Source organism: Chlorella variabilis (assembly GCF_000147415.1).
Source record: "Chlorella variabilis unplaced genomic scaffold CHLNCscaffold_25, whole genome shotgun sequence".
Lineage (NCBI taxonomy): Eukaryota > Viridiplantae > Chlorophyta > Trebouxiophyceae > Chlorellales > Chlorellaceae > Chlorella > Chlorella variabilis.
This window is the reverse complement of record NW_005435063.1, coordinates 126,710-150,762: the sequence shown is the minus strand read 5'-3', so window position 1 is coordinate 150,762 and position 24,053 is coordinate 126,710. Positions and strand designations below refer to the sequence as shown.

Sequence of the window (24,053 nt, the reverse complement as noted above, 5' to 3'; positions counted from 1 at the left end):
CCCCAACCCTGTGCCGCCACTCCTCCCATCCCCATCCGCACCCCCCTGCGCCCCTCCCCGCCCTCCCCGCAGACGCGGAGGCGCTGCAGGCGTTCCAGGACCTGTCACGCCTGGAGGGAATCATCCCCGCCCTGGAGACCAGCCACGCGCTGGCCTTCCTGGACAAGCTGTGCCCCACCGTGCCAGACGGCACCCGCATCGTCGTCAACTGCAGCGGGCGCGGAGACAAGGACGTTATGGTGGGTGGGGTGGGGTGGGGTGGGCGGCGTGCGCGTGGTGTGCGGCGTGTGTGCGTGCGTGTGTGTGTGCGCGCGATAGTACTGCTGATAGCAACACACCACTGTATTGGCGCCACCCTCCTGCCCACCCCCCCTGCCGCCACGCAGAACGCCGCCAACTACCTGCCGCACCTCAGCGGCGGCAGCACGCAGTAGAGGCGGAAGCGGCAGGCCAGCCGTGGGCCGGCGGTCGGTCTGCGTCCCTCCCGCCAGCTGGAGGCGTTTTCCCTGCCGCAGTTTTGTGTCTCCAGCTGGGCGTGCCCGCCCTCGTGTGATACCACACCGGCCGCACAGCCAATGCATGTCCCTTGCGGCCGCCATACGTGAGCCCTCCCAATTTCATACCTTGTCCCCCCCCCGCAATTTGTTTCGGCTCCAGCAAGCTGGAGCCGCCCCCATTAGGTTGCAAATATTACAGGTCCCTGCTACCGCCAGGCGCTGGCAAGAGGCCCGAGCGTGCGGCAGCGCAGCGGAGGGAGGCGCTTGGAGCGGCAGCCGACACGGTCACAGCTCGGTGTGCGGTTCACAAGCGTCGCTGCCTGTGCCTGCCTCGTCTGCCGCCGTGTACTGCGTCGCCTGCTGGCTGTCCTCTTCTGCCAGCCCCTCCACGCTGCGCTCCTCTGCGGTCTCCCACTCTGAGCCGTCTTGCGGCTCGCCCTCCTCCCACTCTTCCGCTGCCTGCTCATGGTCGGCCTCTGCTTGGAAATCCTCCCAGTCGTCTGCCTCTGCCTCTTCATAGTAGGCCGGCGGTGCTGCTTCGGAATCCTCCCAATCCTCTGCGCCTGCCTCTCCATGGTAGGCCTGTCCTGCTGCTTCGGAATGCTCCCAATCGTCTGCGCCTGCCTCCCCATGGTCAGCCTCTGCCGCTGCTGCCTCGTCCCAATCCTCTGCGCCTGCCTCGGCATGGTAGGCCTCTGCCGCTGCCTCGGAATCCCATGCCGGATCTTCTGCATCTGCTGCCGCTGCTGCCCGCTCTGCGCGCCGCTCGGGGTGCTGCGCTATCCCCTCTGCCACAATGTCCCGCTCATGGTAGGGGTAGGGGCCTGGTGCCTCCTCCGCCGCCTCCGCCGCCTGTGCCTGCTGCTCCTCTGCCGCCTCCTCTGCCTGCTGTACCAGCTCTGGAGGTATCTCCAGGCTGGCGTGTGCCGCCGCCACCTCCCTGGCAATCTCCTCTGCCTGCATGCCCAGCAGCAGCAGCAGCGCTCATGGCCAGGCCAGGCCAGCCTCCTGCCCTGCCAAACAACTCGCCACTCCGCCCGCCACCCGCCCCGCCACCCAGCCGCCCGCCGCGCGCCGCCTCACCGTGCCGCACTCGCGCTCCAGCTCCTCTGACGGCGGGCACACCTTGCGGTGCCTGTCGCAGAATGCCTCGTTCAGGGTGGAGATGACCTGGCGGGCAGGCGCAAAGCAGCAGGGAAAACAGGCGGCGGTGTGAGGCAATCCAGGCAATCCAGCTGTGCTGAGGCCGCGCCAAAAGGGCACCGGTTCCCTCGATTCACTGCACACAAGCCTGCGGCTGAGGCTGCGGCCCCCCTTCCCCCCAGCTTCCAGGCAGGCGCACCTCTATGGCCAGCAGGTCCCGCAGGAAGCTGGCTCCGGTGGTGGCCAGGGAGGAGGGGCGCGGCGGGTGGGCAAACAGGCCGCGCTTGGCGCTGTGCGGGCTGGAGCTGCGCAGCAGGGGCGCGGCAGGGGCGGCGGGCCAGCTTCCAGCTGTCAGCCAGCAGCAGGGTCGATGGGCGAGGGCTGGGGCTGCCTGCCCGCCTGCCCGCCACGACACCGCCCACCCCAGCCGCGTCCGCTCTGCCGCCACCTGCCAACAACCACCTGCCAACAACCACCTGCCCGCCGCGCGCACCTGAGGTTCCAGGGCGGGCATGCCAGGGCCTGGAAGTCGTAGTGCCAGTGCTTGTCAAAGGAGTAGCCGCTGCCCGCGCCCACCTCCCACAGAATGCCGTAGTGCAGGACGCGCACCGGCTCTGCGGGGCGCGGCGGGGCGGGCAGCATGCGGTACCACCGCGGTCAGGTGGGTGGTACCGCGGCGAGGCGAGCGGTAGCGCGTCAGGACCGGGCGTGCGGCGCCGACATGCGCTGCCCGGCCCGGCCCAAGGCCCGGCCCAAGGCGGCAGGGCTGGGCATCGCTGCCACCGGCGTGCCCCGCTGTCACCGTCGCCCTCTGGCTGCCCTGCGTGCAGCCTCGTCCGCCTCACCCTGGAAGTGCTCCAGCCCCACTTCGTACCCTGGGTACAGCATGGCGGTGGTGTGCACCCGGTGCCACACCCCCGCCCGCGAGCAGCCAAAGCTGTAGCCATACATCTCAGCGATCCAGGGGCGCTCGCCCTCCCGCGCATAGTGGTCGCCAGTCAGGTTCCAGGCCTGCGGGGCACGGCGGCGGCGGCGGCGGTGGTGGGGCGCACCAACCCTCCCACACACACCCGACTTCCAACTGCGCTGGTGCTCTGTGCAAGCGCATGTGCATGACCCCCGCCACCACCACAGCTGCAGCCGCGCCACCCCACCACCCTCCCGCCACCCTCTCAAGCCACCAACCTTGGGGTCGAACCGCACGTCTTCGGACAGCTGCAGCCACAGGGGCCCCACCCGCCGCAAGTCCTCCCGCTCCATCAGGGTGAAGCCGCCCACCTGCGGGCGGATGCGCGGGGCGGGCCGCGGGGTGGGAGCAGGGGCAGGCCAGCCGCGGCGCCTGCGCAGCGCTTGGGCAGCGCCATAGGAGTGACTTAAATGCAGCGGCGCGGGCCCGCTGGCCTGCCTGCCGGCCTGCCAGCCAGGCGCACCTGGTCTCCGCGGCGGCCCACCGGCCCCGCCAGGCTGTCCTGGCGCGGCTCCACCTCGGGCACATGGCGCAGCGCCAGCTCATTCTCCACGCCTGCGCAGCAGGCACAGCAGGCACAGCAGGCACAGCAGGCAGTTGCCTCTACTGGCTGACCTCCCGCCCAGTGCGCAGTCTGCAGGCATGGCACCAAGAGGCGACAGCAAGCGCTTCTGCTGTCTGGGCGCACCACGCCAGCAGCACCACGCTACTACCTGCAGCCACTCACCAACCATGTAGCCAAAAAACCCGCTGACGGCGGTCCCCGGGGCGGCCCCCAGCTCCTGCGCCAGCGCCGGCCCACAGGCTGCGTGAGCGGCGGCAGCCCGGGTGGGTGCAGCCCACCGCGGCGGCGAGAGGGCAGCCCTCTCTCCGCCAATGCTCCCCAGGCACCAGAAACCAGAAAAGCCTGCGGGGTGCCGCCCCCTCAACATCAACCGCAGCCGGTCCACGCCGACCGCAGCCCCGCCCCGCCAGCACCCAAACCACCCAGCGCCCGCTCGCCTGCGGCAGCACGGGCCGCCTCATGATCATGTCTGCATCGATGACCAGCACATAGTCCTCCCGCACATCCGTGTGCGCCAGCCAGTCGATCACCGCCACCGGCTTGTTGATGCCAGGGTAGACTGAGGGGCGGGCAGGGCGAGCAGGGGAGGGCGGCAGGCTCCGTGGGCGCAGGCGGGCAGGGTGCGTGCGCAGAGGCGGCGGTGATGGTGGCGGGGTGGGCCCGCAGGCCAGCCGGCAGGCAGACGGGGTTGCTGCTGCAGCTGGCAGGGCTGCCCCGCCGGCGCAGCGGCGCACCGTCGCCGGTGCGGGGGTGCACGCTGTAGGATGGCGCCATGTGGGTGGCCACACCCTCAAACTCCAGCTCCCTGTCCGCCTGGGGCAGCCTCTCCCAGTCCTCGGGCGTGCAGCTCACGAGGCGGGTCACGGGGCCCGGCATGCCCGCCTTGCGCATGCTATACACGATCCCTGCAGGTGGCAGCGGCAGGAGGGGAATGGAGTGCATCGTCCCTGCCACAAGTTGCACCCTAAACACCATGCGAATGGAACACACCGATCATTTGCCTGCAGCAGGGGACAGGCAGCGACGGGGTCATTCAGGAGGGGGAGAAGCGGCAGCAGTGGGAGGCGACGAGGCGGCGGTGGCGGCACTCTTGCACCAAGGCCTCCCCCGCGGCACCCTCGCTCACCATGTGAAGTATTGGCTGCACTCAGTTGCAATCAGGGTGTGCGTAGTGGGCTCTCTGTCCGCTGTCGTGAGTTGAGGAGTGGAGGCAAGCACAATGCTGGTGACCCAGGCTTGCAGCCATGGTGAAAGCCTCCTGCGCCCCATTACTTAAGGTTGAAGCTAGCGCCGCCGCATGAGGGTGCTGTCGAAAACAAGTTGCACTGCCAACTGCGAAGACAAGAGGCCAACCAAGGCCTGCACCTTCCTGATCGCTTTACCGTGGTTATTCAAAGGAGCAGATGGTTTATGCACCACGCACAGACCCCCAGCCAGGCAGCGCCAGCCGGGCAGCGGCAGCCGGGCAACGGCGGCTCGGGCGCTATGTTCTCGAGACACTCTGCGCAGCCTCTCTCAGCCAACTTCCAGCGGCGGCGAGGCTGGAAGCAGAGGATAGTGTTAGATCCCAAAGAATAACCGTTTGGGTGCCCCGCTCAGTATCCTCGACAAGGTGCAACCAGTCAAGCGCCGCCATGCGGGCGCCCAGTATCGCCGCCTGCTCTCTGCACGCCGCCGCTGGCCGCTGCGCTCCCCAGCCGCTTCCTGCCGGGCGTGCCTTCACGCCAGCTCCTTGAACTTGGCCACCTTGTCCTGGATCATCGCCAGCTGCTCCGCCGCCTCCGCCGCTGCGGCCCGCACCTCCGCCACCACCTGCTCCGGAGCCTTGTCCACAAACGCGCGGTTGCCCAGCCGCCCCTGCAGCGCCGCCAGCTCCTTCTCCAGCTTTCCCTGCTGCTTCTGCAGCCGCTCAATCTCCTTGGCTGCAGCGGGGCGCCAGGCGGAGGGCAGCAGGGACGGGGGGAACTCGAGTCGGCCGCCGGCGCATGCGGCACACTCACGTGGCGACCGGCTGACCTCACATCCTGAGCCGCAGGCCCCGCCCCGCCCCGCCCCCACCCCACCCCAGCTGGGCCGCCGCCGCACCTGCATCGAAGAGGCCCGCCATGGGCAGGAAGGCCTCCACTCCCTCTCGCACCACCAGCTCGATCTGCCCCTTCTGCCCCGTTAGCGCCGCGCCCTCCTCCTCCCCCACAAACGCCAGCTGGGCGGGGTCCAGCCGCGCCAGCAGCGCCAGCACCGGCGCCTCGGCGGCCAGGGCGGCGCGCAGGTCGGGGGAGGCCACGCGGAAGGTGGCCCCCACCCTGCGCCCAGGCTCCACGCCGTACTCGGCCCGCGCGTTGCGTACCGCCCGTACCGCCGCCTGCAGCGCCTCAAACTGCGCCGCCGCCGCCTCGTCCACCGCCGCGTCGGCCGAGGGCCAGGGCGCCGCGATCAGCGCAGCGCCCTGGTGCGGCGTGGCCTGCAGGTGCGCCGCCCGGGGCTGGCGGTGAGCGGGAGGCGCGGGGCCGACACTCCTGAGCGCACCCCCACATCCACGCACCCGCATATATCCTGCACCGCCTACACCCATCCCAATCTCACACTCCTGGCCCACACCGACGCCCCCACCCTACCCCCACCTGCCACATCTCCTCTGTGATGAAGGGCATGAATGGGTGCGCCAGCTTCAGCACCTTATCGTACACATACACCAGCACCGCACGGGTCTGGCGGCACACGGTGCGGGGGGGCGGGGGGGGGCAAGCAGGCGGGGTGGGGGGCTCGGGGCACGCGATGGGACGGCGGCAGGGGCGAGGGCAGGAGGGGAGCGAGGCCCAGGCGGCTGCTCGTGCCTCACGCACCACCCAGACTTGCATTCACATGCACACGCACACGCGCACGCTCCCACGCCGCCGCCGCCGCCCCACCTGCGCCGCCGCCGCCGCGTCCTCCCCGTACAGCCGCGCCTTGGCCGCCTCGATGTACCAGTCGGCAAAGTCGCTCCACACAAAGTCGTACAGCAGGCGTCCCGCCTCGCCAAAGTCAAACCTGCGGGGTGGGGACGGCGCGGTGCGGCGCGGCGAGGGGGCGGCGAGGGGGCCGTGAGGGAGCAGGCCAGTTGCCAGCCGGGCGATGCGGCGCTTCCGCAGCACCAGGGGTCGCCCGGCAAAGCACCCAGCCCAGCTCAGCCCGGCCCAGCCCCGCCCCTGTGGTCCTTTGATGCTTTCATCCAGGCAGCCTCACAGCCGCCGCGCTCACCGCTCGTGCGCTGCGGTGATGTCACGCACGGCGCGGTGCAGCGCCGACACCACCCAGCGCTCGGGCAGCGCCAGGCCGGCCGTGGCGGCGGAGCTGCTCAGGTCGGCGGTGGCCAGGCGCTGCCACTCGGCGTCGTCCGCCTCCCCCAGGTTGAACAGCACAAACTTGCCGGCGTTCCAGAGCTTGTTGGTGAAGTTGCGGGAGGCGTTGACGCGGTCCAGGCTGCAAAGCGGGCGGCAGGGCAGCGGGCGCAGCGTGGGCGCAGCACGGTCGACGTGTGTCCTTACGGTGGCAGCCAGGGCACCAGGCAGCCAGCTGTGGAGGGAGAGGAGCAGGGTGTGCAGCCGGGCAGCAGGGCCTGGCGCCTTCCCCCACCTGAGGTTTAGGTCCTGGCCAGGCGAGGTGCCCGTGGCGAGGGTGAAACGCAGCGCGTCTGCGGCGCGCAGGGCGGAGCGGCGGCGGCACACACACACAGGGGTCGGGCTGGGTGGCACAGCACATCACAGAGGCTGCCCACGGGCCCAGAAACTGATAGATTCCCCGCCGGCACGCCCCGGCGGGGAATGCACAAAGATGTGCCCACACGCCTGCGTGCGCGGTATGGCGTGCACCCACCCGCGCCGTACTGCTGTATCGTCTCCACAGGGTCCACCACATTGCCCAGCGACTTGCTCATCTTGCGGCCCTTCTCGTCGCGCACCTGCGCCGGTACAGGGCAGCGGTACAACACAGCGGTACGTGCATCGTCACCTCGGCTGCCTCCGCCACCCAAAGCTCGCAACGCAGCCCCAGCCCGGTGCATTGCCATGCGCCTCAGGGCCCCGCCCCCTGCCCCCTGCCCGCCAGCCCCAGCCTATAGCAAGCCCCCCCGCCAGGCGCACCAGTCCGTGCAGGTAGACTGTGTGGAAGGGCGGCCTGCCGGTGCACTCCAGCCCCATCATGATCATGCGTGCCACCCAGAAGAAGAGGATGTCGTGGCCCGTCTCCATCACAGCGGTGGGGTAGTAGCTGCGGTGGTGGTGGCGAGGGGTGGCGGGGGAGGCGGGGTGGGGAGGGTCGCAGGGCAGCGCAGGGAGGCAGGAGGCAGGGGCCAGGGCAAGCAGGGGCAAGCGATGCCGCAGCACGCTGATGGCATGCACGGAGGAGCCCTTGCCAGATCCGCCAGGCACACAGCAATGGATGCACCACACCGCACTCACCGCTCCAGGTCGGGCGTGGCATTGGGCCAGCCCAGGGTGGAGAAGGGCCACAGTCCCGAGCTGAACCAAGTATCCAGCACATCGCTCTCCTGCTTCAGCACCACGTCCGGACCGTACTGCTGTACCGCCCTGTCCCGCGCCTCCCCCTCGCTCTTGGCCACAACGTACCGCTCGCTGCTGGCCGCCGCCGCCGCCGCCGCCTCGTCATCAAACACATACCTGCTCGCAGGGGTGGCAGCGGTGGGAGGTGCGTGTTGTGTGCTTGTGAGGACCCGAGGCCCACGAGCGACTGCCTCTACGCCTTCTCCCGCCTCCCTGCAAAGCCCCCACCCCCGCCTTCACCCCTCGCCGCTCCATCCTGCACCCTGCTCCCCGGCGCCAGCGGAACCCCGCTCACCACACGGGTATGCGGTGGCCCCACCACAGCTGGCGGGAGATGCACCAATCCTTGATGTTGTCCAGCCAGAAGTTGTACACCTTCTCAAAGCGGTCGGGCAGGATGCGGATGGCACCGCTGGCCACAGCCTGCGCGCCGCGGCGGTGGCAAGGAGGGGCACAGCGCATGAGCGCGATGCAGGGAGGGCGGGGGGTGGGCACGTGAAGGGAGCACACGGGCCTCGGCAGGCAGGATGGTGCGCTGTGATGAGGCGGCGGCTTGGCAACCCATCCACCACCAACACCAACGCAACCCCTACCACAATCAAGACCACAACCACCAAAGCCCCAATCGCAACCAGTAGGGCCCACAGCTGCCACAGGCACCGCCACAGGCGCCGCCCACCTCCAGTGCGGGCTTGGCCAGCGGCTCCATGCGCACAAACCACTGCTCCCGCACCAGCGGCTCCACAATCTCGCCACCCCGCTGCGACCGAGGCACGCGCATCTGCGGGCGGCAAGGTGGGTGGGTGGGGGGTGGGGGGAGGACACGGCGTAACTTGGTGGGTTGGTGGGAGGAACGGCGGGTGGGCGAGGGAGGAGGCAACCTTGCATACAGCGTGCAGGGCAAAGAGACGCGCATGCAGGAGGAGCAGCCGGCGCCCGGTGTCGCGCCTGGTAGGGCTCCTGCTTGATCACCAGCCCCTGCTGCTCCATGTCCGCCCACAGCTGCTTGCGGGCTGCAGGGCGGGAGGGCAGGCAGGGGCGAGGAGGGGGGGGTCAACATCTGCAGGCGGCTCACTCGCAGCACACCCATCCCCACAGCCCACCAGCTACCCTGGGGCACCCCGCCGGCCCTCAGCAGTGCCCGCCCACCTGCAAAGCGCTCCATGCCGGCATACGGCCCCGCAGCGGCGTTGAGGGTGCCGTCGTCGTTCATGATGTTGATTATCTCCAGCCCAAACCGCTTCCCGATCTCGTAGTCGTTGACGTCGTGGCCTGAGGTGGGAGAAAAGAAAGAAACGGGTGGAAACAAGGAAGGGAGGAGCGGTGGGTGGTGGCGGTGGTGGTGGTCGGTGGTTGCGCGGGCGAGCATGGTGAGGGTCTGTTCAGTGAGCGTGTCTGGCACGGCACCGTGGCGAGGCATGGCGTGGCAGCAGCGCTTCAGGGCCACAGTCTGCACGGTGCCTGCCCACACCCACCGGGCGTGATCTTCAGCGCCCCCGTGCCAAACTCTCGGTCGACGTACTCGTCGGCGATGATGGCGATGCGGCGCCCGCTCTGCGGCACCACCGCCTCCCGCCCCACCAGGTGCTTGTACCTGCAGGCGGGCAGGCAGGTGCGTAAGTGGCATGGGGGGGGCGCACAGCGGGCTGCTGACAGCAAGGGCGCACACGGTGCAGGCAGGCAGGAGGACGGGCAGGCGGGCAGGCATTGATGAGGCGCATGTATCCGGCGCATGGGGAGAGCGAGGGCGGCGTATCGTACCGCTCGTCCTCTGGGTGTACCGCCACGGCCGTGTCCCCCAGGATCGTCTCGGGGCGGGTGGTGGCCACAGGCAGGAACTCCTCGCTGTCTGCGGCACGGCAGCAGCACGCGGCTCCCATCAGGCGCGGGCGCCCCGGCAGCAGCGCCACCACAGGCAGCAGTATCCCACCAGCAGTACCCCCCACCCTTCCCCAGGGCCACCCACCCGCCACCGGATACTTGAAGTAGTACAGCGTGCCCGCCTCCTCGCTGTACTCCACCTCCAGGTCGCTCACGGCTGCAGGGGGCAAGAGGAAGCTGGCAGGGGCGCGTGAGGTGGCCCGCAGTGGGTGCAGGCCGTGTGGGCCAATGGCAAGGCGCCACCACTGACAAACTGCTGCCGCCCGGCCTTGCCAAGCCGCCCACCCGTCTGCAGCCCCGGCGACCAGTTGACCATGTATGAGCCGCGGTAGACCAGCCCCTTGTCATGCAGCCGCACAAACGCCTCCAGCACGGCCTCTGCGCCAGGTGACGGAGGGGGAGAGGAATAGGGAGGGGGTGGGGTGGGGAGGTGCAAAGAGATGGCAGGTGGGCAAAGTAGGCCTGCTGGGAGCGGTGCCCCCACACCCCTGCCTGCCGCTGGATTCCAGCGCCCGTAGGCACTCCACCACCATCCCTCGCCCCACCACCACCACCACGCACACCAGACCACACACACTGCACCCCCTGCTGCCCCCCTCAGCCCTCCCTCCCCGCTGCAGCCCCTGCCCGCCTCACCGCTGAGCCCCTCATCCAGCGTGAACCGCTCGCGGCTCCAGTCGCAGGAGGCCCCCAGGCGGCGCAGCTGCTGCGTGATGAAGCCGCCGTACTGCGCCTTCCAGGCCCACACCTCCGCCTCAAAGGCCTCCCGCCCCAGGCTGCGCCGGTCCCGCCCCTCGGCCGCAAGCTGTTTCTCCACAACCATCTGGGTGGCAATGCCGGCGTGGTCTGCGGCAGCAGGGACAAGGCAGAGGAAGGCAGGCGGCGTGCTTGGTGGCAAGGGAAACGAGAGAGGAGGCAAGAGTAGGCACGCCCGCTGGCGGTCCGCCGGGCGGGGGGTGGAGGAGCGCATGGCAGGCGCAAGTCGGCGGGCCAGCGGCGCCGCCGGCCTGCCGCCCGCACCTGTGCCGGGCAGCCAGAGGGTGGGCCTGCCGCGCATGCGCTGGTACCGCGTCATGATGTCCTGCAGGTACCACAACAACGATCACACCTGGCCTTGCGTGCAGCCATGCACGCCGCCGCGCCCGCACACGCCCCCACGCTTGCCTGCAGCGTGACAAACATGGCGTGTCCCATGTGCAGCTTGCCGGTGACGTTGGGGGGCGGCATGGAGATGACGTAAGGCTCCCCCGCTGCCGACTCGTCGGGCTTGAAGTAGCCGCTGCTCTCCCACCTGTTTTGGCGCAGGCAGGCGGCACAGGATGGAGGGGCGGCGGTGGGCCCAAGGCAGGCGGGCAGGCACGCGGGCAGGCAGGCGCTGTGGTGCGCGGCACGACGAGAGCAGAGCTGCGGGGGCCTGCTTTGGCTGCCCAGCCAGCCGCCACCTCTCACCACTGGTACAGCGCCTCCTCGCTGGCCGCCGGATCGAAGCTCTTGGGCAGCTCCTTGCGCAGCGGGCTGGGCGAGGGCGCAGCCGCCTGCGGCTCTGCCTCTGCCGTGCTGCTGGCGGCGGCCGCCGCCAGGCGCCGCTCCCGCTGCCGCTGCGGTGCCGCTGTGGGCAGCCCCTGCTGCCTGCCGCCTAGCGCATTGCCTAGATGGCAGCCTGCTGAGCTGCGCCGCAGTGCTGCCAACCTAAAGGGCAGGCGCCCTGGCCTGAGGCTGTGCTGCGACAGTGCGGCCGGCATGTTGGGCTGGGCGCGCCAGAGGGTTCTGCAGACACTCAGCAGCGACCTAGCAGCACATGCATTCATGAGCTGGGTGGCTCAGCCCTGTAGCATATGGCTGGCCCGAAAGGGTGCCGGTGTGGCAGTGCTTGGAGCGACTGGGCGGAAAGAGGGGCAGCTGGAAGCTTGAGCACTGGCAATTGCAAGATCGGCATGGCGTGTGGTGCGCAGACCCATCCGGCTGGGCCCTGCTGCGTGCTGGGCCTCTCCCTCTACCGAGGTGTGGGCCCGCTGGCAGCCCCTGTAGTGTCGCTTCGTACCTGCGTGCGCTGCACGTTGCTGCCGAGACATGCCCCGCCTCTGAGGTCCTCCTCTTGACCGCCGCGTGATCGCAAGTCCTGCCCGGGGCCCCCACAGCACCAGCATGACCGATCCCACGGTGGAGCTGTACATTGCAACTCTGTCCGAGGTGCAGCGGCAGTCGGCAGTGCACCTGGGCAGCGCCAGCGACGCCACCGCCGGCGGCGGCGGCGCCGCCTCGGACAGCAACGGCTGGGTGGTGCTGGAGAGCCAGTCCACGACCGCGCAGCTTCCGGGGGAGACTGGGTGCAGCGTGTGGCCGCAGCAGCAGTGGCAGATCGCCTATGAGATCCTGGTGAGAGCTGGGCGCCTGGGCAGCCATTCCCGGTCGGCACGCGCGCCCCCCTTGCCCGCCTGCCTGTTGCCTTCCACCTACTTGCTCCTGCGCACGGCAGCGCAGCGCCTGCACCTCTGTGTGGTGGTCAGCATGCCAGATCGAGCCTGACTGGCCCACACAGAGCCCCAGCTGTCACCCACCGCCCTGCCGCGACTCGCCCGGCTGCCCTCCCGGCCCGCAGTTCTGCCAGTGCCCGCCCTCCATCGCCCGCCTGCGCCCCCACCAAGCCGACGACCTGCTCTTCTTCGCTCTGACAGACGAGGCAGCGGTGCTGGCCCGCACCCGCCTCATCGTGCGGCGCCGCCAGGCCAAGCAGGCCGCGCTGCCGCCAGACCTGGCCGCGGCGACGGAGGAGCCCGGGGGGGCGCCCGCTGCCGCCGCCGCCAGCAGCAAGGCGGCGCAGGTGGACTGGCGCGCCTCTGTGCTGCTCATGGTCGTACTGCAGTCAGCGTACCGCCTGTCCGTGGTGACTGCCGAGGATGCGGAGCTGCTGAGCGCGTTTGTGGACGGCCCACCCGGCGGCACCGGCGGCGGCGGCGGCACCAGCACGCAGCCTGCCGCCAGCGGCGCCGCCTCGGCTGTGCACCAGGTCACCAAGGTGGTGCACGCCTCGCCCAGGTGAGGGCAGCGCAGCAGCCCTGGCCTCTTGTCCCGCCCGGCAATCGCATGCAGCAAGCGCACCAGCGAATGGCCGCAGCTGCGCCCAGAGCGGCGGCGGCCACTCGCTCGCCTGCCTTGCCTGGGCCTCGCCCGCGGGCCCATGCTGCCCTCTGCCAGTGCCTGCTCCCCCCACACGCTCGCCACCCCCGACCCCTCCCTACCTGCCCGCCCGCATGGCGCCGCAGCCATGTGCCTGTCAACCTGGACAACAGCCGGTCTGACGAGGGGCGGCCGCAGTCCTCATACCCTGACATCTGCTTTGCGGTGGACACGTGCGACGACGCTTTCCAGTCGCAGGTGCGAATTTCTGGTCTGGGGTGTGGATTGGTGGCTGTGAATGAGTGGTGATGATGGCAGATGCGGGGCAGGTGTTTGTGTGAGAGGAAGGGTGGCTTCCTGCTGACGGCCTGCCGGCATGCCAGCAAAGCATGAGGACTTTCTGCACCTGCTGTGCCCCCCTTGCTACCTGCGCAGGTGCTGCGCCAGCCGGCAGACTGCTACTGCGTGCTGCTGCATGCAGACGTGTCGGCCTCCTGGCGCCTGCCGGCCGCGCGGGCAGCGAGCACTGCCGGCAGCGACGGCGGCGGGGCAGAGGCAGCAGGCACGGCCGACGCTGCGGCAGCGCAGCTGGCAGGACTGACGTTGTCGCGGCAGCAGGCGGGGGGCTCGCAGCCCCGCCGTAGCAGCAGCAGGAGCAGCAGCAGCGGGTCCACCTGGCTGAGCGCCAGGTCTGATGCCAGGGCGGAGCAGGCGACCGTGTTTTCGGGGTATGTGAGCCACAAGCAGCTCACAGCAGCACTGGGTAGCCAGCTGGCAGGGGACCCTGTGCGGCAGGTGCTGCGGGCTGCGGCAGCTGCAGCCAGGGGAGAGCAGCAGGCACAGCAGCGCGAGGCGCAGCCGCTGGCCACCACCCGCGTCACGATGCGGGGCCCCGCCGGCAGGGGCGCTGCTGACGTGGCGGTATCCAGCTACGCGCCACCTGGCGTCGGCGGCGCCGTGCCAGCAGGCCAGCAGCCCGCGGCGGGCGGCGGCAGGCTGGGGCTGTTTGGGCGCGCGGCGCTGCTGGTCAGGGGCATGGCGGCAGCTGCCAAGCAGGCGGCGGGGCCCAAGGAGGGCGGTACTGCCAGCGTGGAGCAGCTGCACCTCAGGTGTGCGCTCATGACGCTGCAGGTACCCGTGGAGATGCTGGCAGACAGCATCCTGCGGGCGCTGCAGCAGTAGGTGCCACTGCCAGCCGCTGTTCCTCCACCACCGCCATGTACAACGGCGGGCTCACCACTCTCCAAACCACCCCCCTCTTGCTGAGCGCACTTGCCAGGCGCCTGTAACTGTAACTCCTCCCGCTGCCATGGCCAGCACAGGCGCTTACAGGCCAGGGTGGCAGCGGGTGCTGCCCAGCCAGCTGGGCGCAGCGCCCTACCAGGGCTGCGCCGCCTTGCCGGCCGCCCGCAGGTCCCGCATCAGGCTGCCCATCTCCACCGCGGTCACCGCCGCCTCGCCGCCCTTGTTGCCCACCTTGCCGCCCGCGCGGTCCAGCGCCTGCACGGCAGGCAGGCAGGGGCGGCGGCAGCGCCTCAGGCAGGACACGCGTCAGCAAACACCCAACCAACCGCCTCCAGACAGCTGCTGCCTGTGTCCATCCTCCACTCTCCCCTAACCCACACAGAACACCCGCCGCCGCCACCACCGCCACCACGCTCGGTACCCTGGCCACCATGCCTGCCACGCCACCGCCGCTGTCACCACCGCCGCCGCCACGCTTTCCTCCCCTTCCCCGCCAGGCGCCCCCGCACCTGCTCCATCGTGTCGCAGGTGAGCACCCCGAAGATGACGGGAACGCCGCTGTCGGTGGAGGCGCCCAGCACGCCGCTGGTGGCGCCGCCCACCACGGCGTCGTAGTGCGCGGTGGCGCCCCGCACCTGTCGCACGGGCAGGGGAGGCCAGGGGTGAGGGCAGGGGGCCCAGGCGAGGGGCGCAAAGGGGAGCGGGGAAACGGGCGGCCAGCAAGAGGTGGCAGATGGGAGGGAGCAGGGGTCACAGGGAGGGCACAGGGGCAGGTGCCAGCTGGGCGACCCCCCCGCAGCTGCCGGGCTCACCACCACGCCGATGCACACCACTCCGTCGTACTTGCCGCTCTTGGCCATGGACTTGGCCACCACCGGCAGCTCGAAGCTGCCCGGCACCCAGGCAACCTGCAGGCAGGGGGAGGTTGGCACGCACGCAGCGCCGCCGCGTCAGGCGGGCAGACGCCGGCTGGCCGGCTGGCCCTCTACGCAGCTGCTGCGTGTGTACCTCGCCATGCTGCTGCTGCTGCTGCTGCTGCTGTGCCCTGCTGCCTGCCGTGCTGCCAGGCCCTGCAGGGGCACAAGGCCTGCAGGGGCGCCAGCTCACGTCGACGTCTGCGGCGGCGACGCCGTGGCGGTGGAAGGCGCCCATGGCGCCCTCCAGCAGCAGCTTGGTGACCAGGTCGTTGAAGCGGGCCACCACCACGCCAAACTTCATGCCCGTGCCAACGAGGCTGCCCTCGTACGCGCCGCCCGCGGCTTCTGCCCGTGCGGGGGCCGCCCGCCGCCGCCGCTGCTGTTGCCGCGACGGCACGGGGGCTGCTGGCAGGGCAGGCGGGGGACAGCGGCACATTGGCTCGTCAGTGGTGGGGCGTCACCAGGAAGAGGGAGGGACGCGAAGAGCAGCCGTGTGGGTCGCTCTGACCAACGCAAAGTCGGGGATGCCGTCACCCGCATACCTGCTGCGACACGGCCGCTGCGCACTGCCATCACTGACATCGGGCGTGCCGGGGTACGATGCGCGGCCTGGGCCTGCACGCTGACCTGCTGCAGGCAAGCGTAAGCCATGTTGGGTGTTTGCGTTATCCGGCGGTGCGCACAGCTCTGAAATGAGGTTAGGGGGCAGTGTTCAGCTAAAGCGAGCCGCCGATCGACAATGCGGCATGTAGAGGCATGCATGTGCAGTCCCTGGGCGGCCGCCGCCCATGCGCCCAGCGCCCATGCATGCCCGCCCCAACAATGCGGTTCGCGGGCACCTTTCGTCGGCCCATCTGCTCAATTTAGTCTTGAAGTATGTCTGGTAAGCGCTAGTCGAAGGTGCTAGTGATGTCCCATGGTTCGGGCTCAGAAGCCTGCGCTTCGTCGCGGCGCCGTGGCGCCCCCGGCCTGGTGCGACCACAAAGACCGAAGAGAGCTGCTGATTAACCTGCACCTGTGTCGTACATTAAACTGACCTTCGTTTCTGCAGGGGTCCCAAAGGTTCACGGGCAGGGGAAGCCCTCCTGGCTCAGCTGCTTTGCTTTGCTATTGCAAGGGCTTTGGCGCCAGCCGCCAGCCAGGCACGCCACCTGTCTGGGTAAAATAAGAGCAGGGTTCAGCCACAGAGTAAGTTATGCGCCATCAGTCAACAACAGCAACAAGTGAGCTTTGCACAATAGAGACAGAGCCCTTCTGCCGGGTTGTGTGTTGAGCGTCGCAAACCCTGCCGGCCGTCCTGCTTCGGTTCCAGCGCAGCCGCTGTTGATGCACAGGGCGGTGGGACGAGCTGCGTTGCAGCGCATAAGGGGCTGGGCCGCTGGCGCCGGCGGCCCAGACGCCGCCGCGCTAGAGCCTTGCCGCCCGCCGCGTGGCCTTGCAGTGGCTAGCACTGTGGCTGGAGAAAAGGCAGAGGGCTTGCCATCGCGATACAGTAATTTAGATGAGCTGGAGGTAGATGCCAAGCCCCTTCTGACCCCCCAGGTGTGGCAGCAGCAAGCAATGCAGAGCAAGCCGGCGGCACCATGTTCAGCTTGCGGCATTGCTGCTTGCCCCAGCCAGTGTGTGCTGTGCACACATCATGCTTGCAGGCATACGGATACTATGCTGGCGGATCAGACGACGAATGGACGCTACGGGAGAATGCGGCGGCCCTGAGGCGCTACCGCCTGCTGCCGCGCGTGCTGGTGGATGTGTCAGCTGTGGACACCAGCACGGTGCTGCTGGGTGAGATGGGCGTGTGTGGGGAGGCAGGCGACGGCTGACATGCGCAGCATTGGTGTATGAGACGCCGTCTCCACCCGCCGGCCCCGGCTGCCCGCTCCCTGCCCTTTCGGTGTGCGTTGCTGGGCAGGCATGCCCACGCCAGCCTGGCCGCCGGCGCGCGTGCAGGCCAGGCGCTGTCCGCCCCCATCCTCTTTGCGCCCATGGCGCAGCAGCGGCTGTGCCACCCCGACGGCGAGCTGGCCATGGCCCGGGCGGCGGCCGCCTGCGGGCTGCCCTACATCCTTTCCACCATGGCCACCAGCTCCATCCAGGAGGTGGCCGAGGCGGTGCAGGTCCGCGGCGGCGGCGGCGGCGGCGGCGGCGCGGGGGCCGACCCCAACCTGTGGTTCCAGATCTATGTGATGAAGCGGCGGGATGTGACGGAGTGGATGGTGCGGGAGGTGACGGCGCTGGGGTACCGCGCGCTGATGGTCACGGTGGACGCGCCGCGCCTGGGTGAGGCGCAGCAGCAGCAAGCCAGGCACGCCCTGCTGGCTGCCATTTGCCCGGGCATGCTTGTCTGGGGTGGTGGTAGGGGGATGCGGCGGCGCCTTGTCAGCGCCGGCGCGCTGGATGAGTGGTGCAGCGCCTTGGCGGTCTCCTGATCGACCAGGCGCCCCCAACTCCTTTTTTTACACGTCCCGGGCCCCGCCGCCCGCTGCTGCCGCCGGCCGCAGGCCACCGCGAGGCCGACGACCGCAACCGGTACAGCCTGCCGCCGCACCTGAGCATGAAGAACCTGGAGATGCTGACGCGGGCGGCGGCCACCACGGAGGGCGTGGAAGCGGAGGGCTCCAAGTTTGGGCGCCACTTCTCCGACCTCTTTGACCAGCGCCTGGACTGGGGCGCCATCGCCTGGCTCAAGTCCATCTCCCCGCTGCCGCTGCTCATCAAGGCGAGGCGCCACGCCGCTGCCGCTGCCGACGCTGCTGGCATGCCCGCTGCCGCCGCTGCTTGCTCTCGCCCCCTCAGCTCCTCGGCTGCGTCAGCGCAGCGCAGCACAGCCCACCAGCCGAGGCTTTGGCTCGTAGCCTCCTGACAGCCCTCTGCCCCGGCCCACACCCACCCGTGGGTGTCTGCAGGGGGTGCTAGCCCCCGATGACGCGCGGCGGGCGGTGGAGCTGGGCGTGGATGGCATCATCCTGAGCAACCACGGCGGCCGGCAGCTCAACTACGCCCCCGCCGCCATCGACATGCTGCCCTCGGTGGCCGAGGCGGTGGCGGGGCGCGTGCCGCTGCTGGTGGATGGCTGCGTGACGCGAGGGACGGGTGCGTGGTGTGGTGGGCGTGCAGGCCGGGGCTCGGGGCCGCCTGCCCCTGCCGCCCTGCTGTGGGGCGCCGCGATGCGTGCTGCATGTGTGCGCCATCAGCGGCCGCCGGCCCTGCGCCTGGGCGTGCCAGGCTGACCCCACAGGGTGCCTATTTCCGGCCCCTCCCCACCGTCTCCGCCCCCTGCAGACGTGATCAAGTGCTTGGCCCTGGGCGCCAGCGCGGTGCTGGTGGGGCGGCCGCTGCTGTGGGCGTTGACGCTGGGGGGGCAGCGGGGCGTGGAGGAGGCGGTGGGGATGCTGCGCTCCGAGCTGGAGCTGAGCATGGCGCTGCTGGGCACCTCGGCCGTGGGCCAGATCACACCCGACTTTGTCATCCCGCCGCGGGAGGGCCTGCTGCAGATCCCCGCAGCGCGGCGGTGACAGCCCGGCGCCGCCTGCCGCCGCTGTTTCCAAGTAGGCATTGCTTTTTAAATGTTTAATCGATCATTTATGCGCATTCATTGTGCAATTCTGCTTGGTGTTCATGCCGGCAGGAGAAACACACAGGGAAGCCCGCCGGCGACATGGCGCCAGCGGTGCCACTTTTCGCCCAAGCCTGGAGCGGGGGGCACCTCCTCCTGACTTGTTGATCATACATATTGCTCGACCCAAATGGCCGCCTTGGCAGGCTACGCACAGCAGCGATGGCTCACTGTCCCACACAGCTCGCGGCAGCAGCGGCAGTGGCCCTCCCGAAGAGTCTTGACAGCGATACGCTCACAAGAGCAAGGCGGGCCTGACAGCAATGATGCAGGGCAGGCCCAGCCGCCGCCGCCGCCAGCCGCCGCCGCCAGCCAGCCGCCGCCGCTCCCTCCCAACCCCCTGTCAGACCCTGCTGGCGTGGTGGTTTACGGCGGCAGGCTGCCTCCAGCCCGGAGGCTAGTCATTAGTGGCCTGTCGGCAACAGCCATCGGTGAGCAGCCGGTGGCTCCACACAGCCCCAGCCTGCACATGCCACTCTGCGCCGGCCACACATCTCACCCGCTGGCACCGCCCACGCGCTTTCCAATGCTGCAGTGCTGGGCGGCAACCTGTTTGGCGTCACCTCCTGGCTGCTGTCCCTGGATGGCGGCAAGCTGGCCGGAGCCACCAACCTGGATGTGCTGGTGCCGGTGGGCGGCTCCCGCCGCTGCCTGGACGCCCAGAACGGTTTCACCTTCCTGTACCCCGCCCGCTGGCTTGCCGACCAGACGCTGTACAGGCGGTACGCCGAGCGCATCGAGCGCGAGGCGGCGCTGGATCCACCCTCGCTGAGCCGCGCGCGGGCGCGGCGGCAGGGCGCGCCCGAGCCCGCGGCCGCGTTTGGGCCGCCGGGCAGCACCGGTGCGGGCTGCGCGTGCATGCGGCCTGTTGTTTACATGGCGCGTCACGGCATGCCCTGCCCTGGCCGTGCCCGCCGCCCTCCCTGCGCCCAGCTGCCGCCTCGCCCCCCTGCTGGCCGCTGCGCGCAGGTGAGGAGAACATATCTGTGGTGGTGGCGCCCATACGCGACGGCTTCGCGCTGCGCCAGATGGGCAGCCCCCAGGAGGCGGCGGCTCGCTTCCTGGAGACCACAGGCGCGCGGCGGCAGCCCGGGGCGCGGGCAGGGGCCTGGGGGCAACCAGCCGCCGCATCAACCCCGCGCCACCCTCTAGCCCGCCACCTCCCTGCTGCCTGCGCAGCCGAACAGAGATCTCGCCTGCCCGCCAACCTGCCCGCCCGCCCGCGTGCGTGCAGTGGCGCCGGAGGGGTCTGGGCGCACGGCGGTGCTGCTGGGCGCGGGGGAGCGGCGGGACGCCGGCGGCGAGCTGTACTACTGGCAGGAGTTCACTGTAAGGTCGGAGCGCTTCTACCGCCACAACCTGTCAGGTGGGGGGGTGTGGGGCTGGATCAGAGGCCAGGGCCGCCGACTAACGGCTGGCTGGCTGGGTTGGTGGGCAAGCGGGTCGCTCCCGGCGCCCCTGTGAAGCGCTGTCTGCCGCGCCCTGCTGCCGCGCAGTGTACGCGGCACGCAACGGCCTGCTGTACACGCTCAACTGCCAGAGCGCGGAGGAGCGGTGGGGCGGCCACGTGGCCGCCTTCCGCAAGGCAGCCGACTCGTTTGCAATCCTCAACTCGGGGGCCGCCGCCGCCGGCTTCCCCGACCGGCTGTGAGGCGGGCGGGCAGGCGGGCAAGCAGGCAGGCGGGCGTGCAGGCAGCATGCATAGCCGTGCAGCAATGACCCCGGGCTGTCGCACCCTCCCTCTGCTTGACCGCATGTGCACTCCAGACTCCCTGTTGCATTGAATGCGGTGGCAACAGAGCAGTGCATCCACAAATGGGTGACAGCAGAGCGTCACTCAATCATGAAGTCGTCTAGCGTCATCTCCCCCTTGGCTATGGCCGCCATCCCATCCCGCAGCTTGCCGTGCGCTGCCGCAGCACCCAGGGGCGTCTGCCCCTCGATGTCCTCGGCCTGCACGGGTCGGGTCGGGTCGTGTTGGGTTCCGGGGTGAGGGGAGGGACAGCTGGGCCAGGGCGCGCCTCACAGGAGGCCACGCATCATGCATGCATGCAGCAGCCAAGGGGGCGGCAGGCGCAGCTCGCCACGCCGTCCACTGTGACCGGTCAGAGGCTGCCCAGGTCGCACGCAGGCGGCTGCCTAAGCTGTGCGCCCGTGTGCACGTGCCCAGGCCGGGGCGGGCGCCCCCCTGCACCCACCTCCACATCCGCGCCCTGGGCGGCCAGGAACAGGGCGGCCGCCTGGTGGCCTCCTATGGCCGCCAGCAGCAGCGGGGTGGCGCCCTCCTTGTTCCGCGCATCCAGCTTGGCCTTGCCCCCAGCCAGCAGCACCCGCATCACGTCGACTCTTCCCATGCTGGCGGCGCGGTGCAGCGGCGAGTCCCCCAGCACGTCGCGGCAGCCGCTCTGCGCGCCGCTCTGCAGCAGCAGGCTCGCCAGCGCCGCGAGCCCCTTGCTGCAGGCGTAGTGCAGGGCCGTGCGCTGCTGCTGCGTGGCGGCGTTCACGTCGGCCCCCAGCGAGACCAGCAGCCTGGCAGTCGCCTCCTGCCCTGCCGAGGTGGCGGTGTGCAGGGGCGTCCAGCCCTGGAGTCGGGGCAAGCGCATTGCATCGGCAGGTGGGCATGTCATACGATGAGCGGATCTGGGCGTTGCCTTTGCAGCTCACAAGCAAAGCCGCAGCAGGGGATGGCAGAGGCGGCGGCGGCGGGCGGCGGGCGGGCGGACGCCCACCTCTTCGTCTGCCGCATTCACGAGCCCTTTGGCCCCTGGTTGGTCTGCTAGGTACTGAACGAGGGCCGGGTTGCTGCTTGCACAGGCCGTGTGCAAGAGGCTTCTTTCATCCTCGTCCTTCTGGGTGACAAGCGCAGCCAATTGATCTTCAGGCAAGGAAGAGAAGAAGATCAGATCGCCCTGGCGCGCCGCCTCTACCGCCCTGTCCATTATTTTCAGGGCTGCCAAAATTGGACTTTGGAGCTGGAGCTCTCCAAACAGGGGTCACACAAGGGTCACAAGGATGCAGTGAGTGGATAAAGGGGCCCTCGGTGCAGTTGGATCTCAATTCTCAACAGTGTCGCAGTGCGCCCCGCTGGCAATTCCGCCGCCGCCCGCCGCCGCCAACACCCTGGCGTGGCAGCTGTTGCCTGGTATATATGCTGTGCAACTGTTGGCTGCTGTGCAAGGTGTCAGCTGGGATGTAAGTTGGGGACATCTGGCGCAGAGCATTCACGGGTGCTTACAAGGTTTGGTGCTTGACATGAGAAAACACGAGAGGATGCCGGTCTGGCAGCATGCACCGCAGTGTATGCCAGGAGCAAAGGAACGATTGGCCGAGGAATGGCGGCAGGCAGGCACCCAACTAGCAAATTAAGAAGTGCGTTGAGAGCGAGTGAGTAGAGATCAATACAAAGGAGTTCACACTGAGCGCCGCGCGCGGCAGCGCCGTCAAGCAAGGAGAAGAGGAGGCACGTCAACGGGTCAAGCAAGTCGTCACAGGCACCATGCAGGGGCTCCAATCTAATCGACGGCGAACACCATGCCAGGCTGTCAAGTCGGGTCTGATACGGTGCTACGTTGTCGCGGCGAAAACAGAAACAAGCGGTCATAGACACATAAGTTCAATCAACCTCATCGGTCTTGGTGGCTGGGCGAGCCAGCCAGCACCAGCTGGCTGCCGCCGGCTCCACGCCAACAGCCGCCTGCCTCACCGCATGCTGGACAGCACACCGCGGGCAGCCGCCGCGGCGCCGCTCTTGTTCAGGTCGAGCGAGGCCAGCTTGGTGGCCGCCTTGCCCAGCTCTTGGGATGCCTGCGCAGCAGCCAGGCGGGCAGCGTGGTCACGAGGGACGAGCAGCCCAGGCTGCCATCGGCAGAAGCAGCGGCACGGCAGGCAGGCGCGGCACGAATGCGGCATGCGCGGGCAGGCGTGTGCCGCCCCTGGCCCCCACACACCTTGAGGTTTGCCGCCGCCCCGCCCCCCGGCAGGCTGCTGCGCATGCTCATGTTGAGCGGGTTCTCCTCGCTCTGCCGCAGCTTGGGCGTGTCGGGGTCCCCCTTGGCGCCGTGGCTCTGCTGCTGCGCCAGCGTGGAGTGGATCATGGCAAACTTGCGCTGCAGGCGCTCCACCTGGTGCAGCTCCAGCTCCAGGCTCTTCAGCCGCTGCTCCAGCGCGGCGCGCACCGCGGCCACGTCAAACACCTGCGCGGGATGGCGTGGGGCGGGGGTGGGGCGTGGGGGCAGGCACGTGGGCACCACACAGCCGTCACGGCCGCCGGTCAGGCATCCTCCCGGCCACCTCAGGCTGGCGCTCTTAAAGTCAACCACCGCCGCACATGCGCACGGTTGAGCAGGCAGCCCCCTCCTCCTCCTCCCACAGCCACCCACCCCCTGCCCCACACACACACACCTCATCCAGGTCCTCATCGTACGCGCTCTCCAGCTCCTCCCGCAGTCGGGTGGGGAAGGTGTCGATGATGGGCATGAGGAAGAAGCAGTTGAACTTGAGCTCCACGCTCTGCACGAAGTGGTCGCGGATGCCTGCGGGGCAGGGGGCGGCGCGCGGCGGGGAACACAGCAGGCGGGCTGGTGAGCGGCGGGCAGAGCGGCGCGCATCGCAGCAGATGGCCAACTTACAGGCCGGGCATGGGCGCTCCCTGTGCCCTGCTCCCAGCCCAGTTGACTACATATACGGCTCCCCAGGCCAGCCCCAGCCCCGCAGGCGCCCTGTCCGCCTACCCCGCCCCTGCCGCCAGCTCACCCTCGAAGATCTGGCAAACCAGCGCCGCCACAATCTCCTCGCTCATCGCCCCCAGCGTGCGGTTCCACAGCGTGTTCTCCAGGAAGTCGGCGGTGGCGCCGCTGCCGCCCGCCTCGCCCGCGGAGGCGCTGCCCTTGGCGCCGGAGCCTGCCTGCGCGCCGCTGGGCGCGGTGACCTTGCTGAGCATGGCCTTGAGGGAGGAGCGGCTCTTGGTGTGCAGGGACCAGGTGACGTAGCGGGTGGTGCTCTGCAGGTCCTCCATGCACTTGGTCCTGCAGGGGGGAAGGCAGGGGTGGGGGTGGGGGGTGGGTAGCGGGGTGAGGCAGGTGGAGGCGTGGCGGCGTGAGGAGGGGGAGGGCAGGCAGCGCGACAGGGCAGGGCCAGCAGGGGGAACCCAGTCACCCCAGCGCAGCGCAGCACCCCTGGCGACGCCCGGGTAGCTGTTGAGGACACCCCTGGGCCCCAGCCCTGCCAGCCCCCTCCCCAGAGCCCCCCCACCCCACCCCACCTGCTGCCCTTCTCAAACTCGTCGATGAAGGCGTGGTAGGCGGCGCCCACGCGCTTCAGGAACAGGTCGTGGCCGTTGAGGAACTGGCCGTCCTGCGGGGGGGCGGCGGCAAGGGGGAGGGGGAGGCCCCGGCCGGGCAGGCAGGCAGGTGAGGCAGGGTGTCCCGGCGGCGCGGAGCAGGGCACAGCAGTAGGGCACAGCAGGCACAGCACGCCGCCAGGGGGGTGGTCAGGAGGGCGGGCGGGACCCCGAAGGCGCAGCGGCAGCGCGGCGCCCCACACGCCTCCCCCCCACCACCGAAAAA

The 24,053-nt window shown here is 69.7% G+C and overlaps 6 protein-coding genes across 6 annotated transcripts in view; 3 read left to right on the top strand and 3 right to left on the bottom strand.

The window, feature by feature from the left end:
* Nucleotides 1–588, top strand: part of CHLNCDRAFT_56342 (hypothetical protein) — a 3,190-nt gene extending 2,602 nt beyond the window's left edge. The window contains exons 7-8 of the mRNA XM_005844020.1: nucleotides 73–239; nucleotides 387–588. Of these exons, the coding sequence (XP_005844082.1) occupies nucleotides 73–239; nucleotides 387–434 (215 nt within the window). The 3' untranslated portion in view covers nucleotides 435–588. The remainder of the gene's footprint in view (nucleotides 1–72; nucleotides 240–386) is intronic.
* Nucleotides 589–782: 194 nt separating this feature from the next.
* CHLNCDRAFT_139484 (hypothetical protein) lies at nucleotides 783–4,301 on the bottom strand (the record flags this gene model as incomplete). The annotated part of the gene is made up of 11 exons (XM_005843932.1): nucleotides 783–1,454; nucleotides 1,581–1,667; nucleotides 1,840–1,945; nucleotides 2,134–2,254; nucleotides 2,486–2,651; nucleotides 2,826–2,918; nucleotides 3,071–3,162; nucleotides 3,335–3,412; nucleotides 3,564–3,731; nucleotides 3,907–4,077; nucleotides 4,289–4,301. The coding sequence occupies 11 exons, from the start codon at nucleotides 4,299–4,301 to the stop codon at nucleotides 783–785; spliced, it is 1,767 nt and encodes a 588-aa protein (XP_005843994.1).
* Nucleotides 4,302–4,716: 415 nt separating this feature from the next.
* On the bottom strand, nucleotides 4,717–14,474 carry CHLNCDRAFT_56341 (hypothetical protein; the record flags this gene model as incomplete). The annotated part of the gene is made up of 22 exons (XM_005843931.1): nucleotides 4,717–5,094; nucleotides 5,258–5,633; nucleotides 5,794–5,880; nucleotides 6,082–6,202; nucleotides 6,413–6,634; nucleotides 6,788–6,845; nucleotides 7,028–7,112; nucleotides 7,294–7,420; nucleotides 7,612–7,830; nucleotides 8,009–8,136; nucleotides 8,393–8,494; nucleotides 8,686–8,726; nucleotides 8,863–8,985; nucleotides 9,189–9,307; nucleotides 9,475–9,562; nucleotides 9,680–9,751; nucleotides 9,880–9,972; nucleotides 10,231–10,440; nucleotides 10,615–10,675; nucleotides 10,753–10,885; nucleotides 11,044–11,084; nucleotides 14,466–14,474. 22 exons carry the CDS (start codon nucleotides 14,472–14,474, stop codon nucleotides 4,892–4,894), a joined length of 2,718 nt encoding a protein of 905 aa, XP_005843993.1. The 3' UTR covers nucleotides 4,717–4,891.
* A 2,045-nt stretch (nucleotides 14,475–16,519) lies between these two features.
* CHLNCDRAFT_16948 (hypothetical protein) lies at nucleotides 16,520–18,343 on the top strand (the record flags this gene model as incomplete). Its single annotated transcript, XM_005844019.1, has 5 exons — nucleotides 16,520–16,658; nucleotides 16,824–17,153; nucleotides 17,375–17,561; nucleotides 17,740–17,966; nucleotides 18,156–18,343. Coding segments are annotated over 5 exons (1,071 nt in total), but the record flags the coding sequence as incomplete, so codon positions are not given.
* Nucleotides 18,344–18,651: 308 nt separating this feature from the next.
* Nucleotides 18,652–20,140, top strand: CHLNCDRAFT_139479 (hypothetical protein; the record flags this gene model as incomplete). The annotated part of the gene is made up of 5 exons (XM_005844018.1): nucleotides 18,652–18,661; nucleotides 18,837–18,920; nucleotides 19,025–19,330; nucleotides 19,724–19,855; nucleotides 19,986–20,140. 5 exons carry the CDS (start codon nucleotides 18,652–18,654, stop codon nucleotides 20,138–20,140), a joined length of 687 nt encoding a protein of 228 aa, XP_005844080.1.
* Nucleotides 20,141–21,708: 1,568 nt separating this feature from the next.
* The window catches only part of CHLNCDRAFT_37081 (hypothetical protein), a gene marked incomplete at its 5' end in the record, with an annotated part of 6,114 nt that continues 3,769 nt past the window's right edge, over nucleotides 21,709–24,053 (bottom strand). The window contains 5 exons of the mRNA XM_005843930.1: nucleotides 21,709–22,293; nucleotides 22,437–22,682; nucleotides 22,891–23,021; nucleotides 23,242–23,513; nucleotides 23,750–23,841. Of these exons, the coding sequence (XP_005843992.1) occupies nucleotides 22,189–22,293; nucleotides 22,437–22,682; nucleotides 22,891–23,021; nucleotides 23,242–23,513; nucleotides 23,750–23,841 (846 nt within the window). The 3' untranslated portion in view covers nucleotides 21,709–22,188. The remainder of the gene's footprint in view (nucleotides 22,294–22,436; nucleotides 22,683–22,890; nucleotides 23,022–23,241; nucleotides 23,514–23,749; nucleotides 23,842–24,053) is intronic.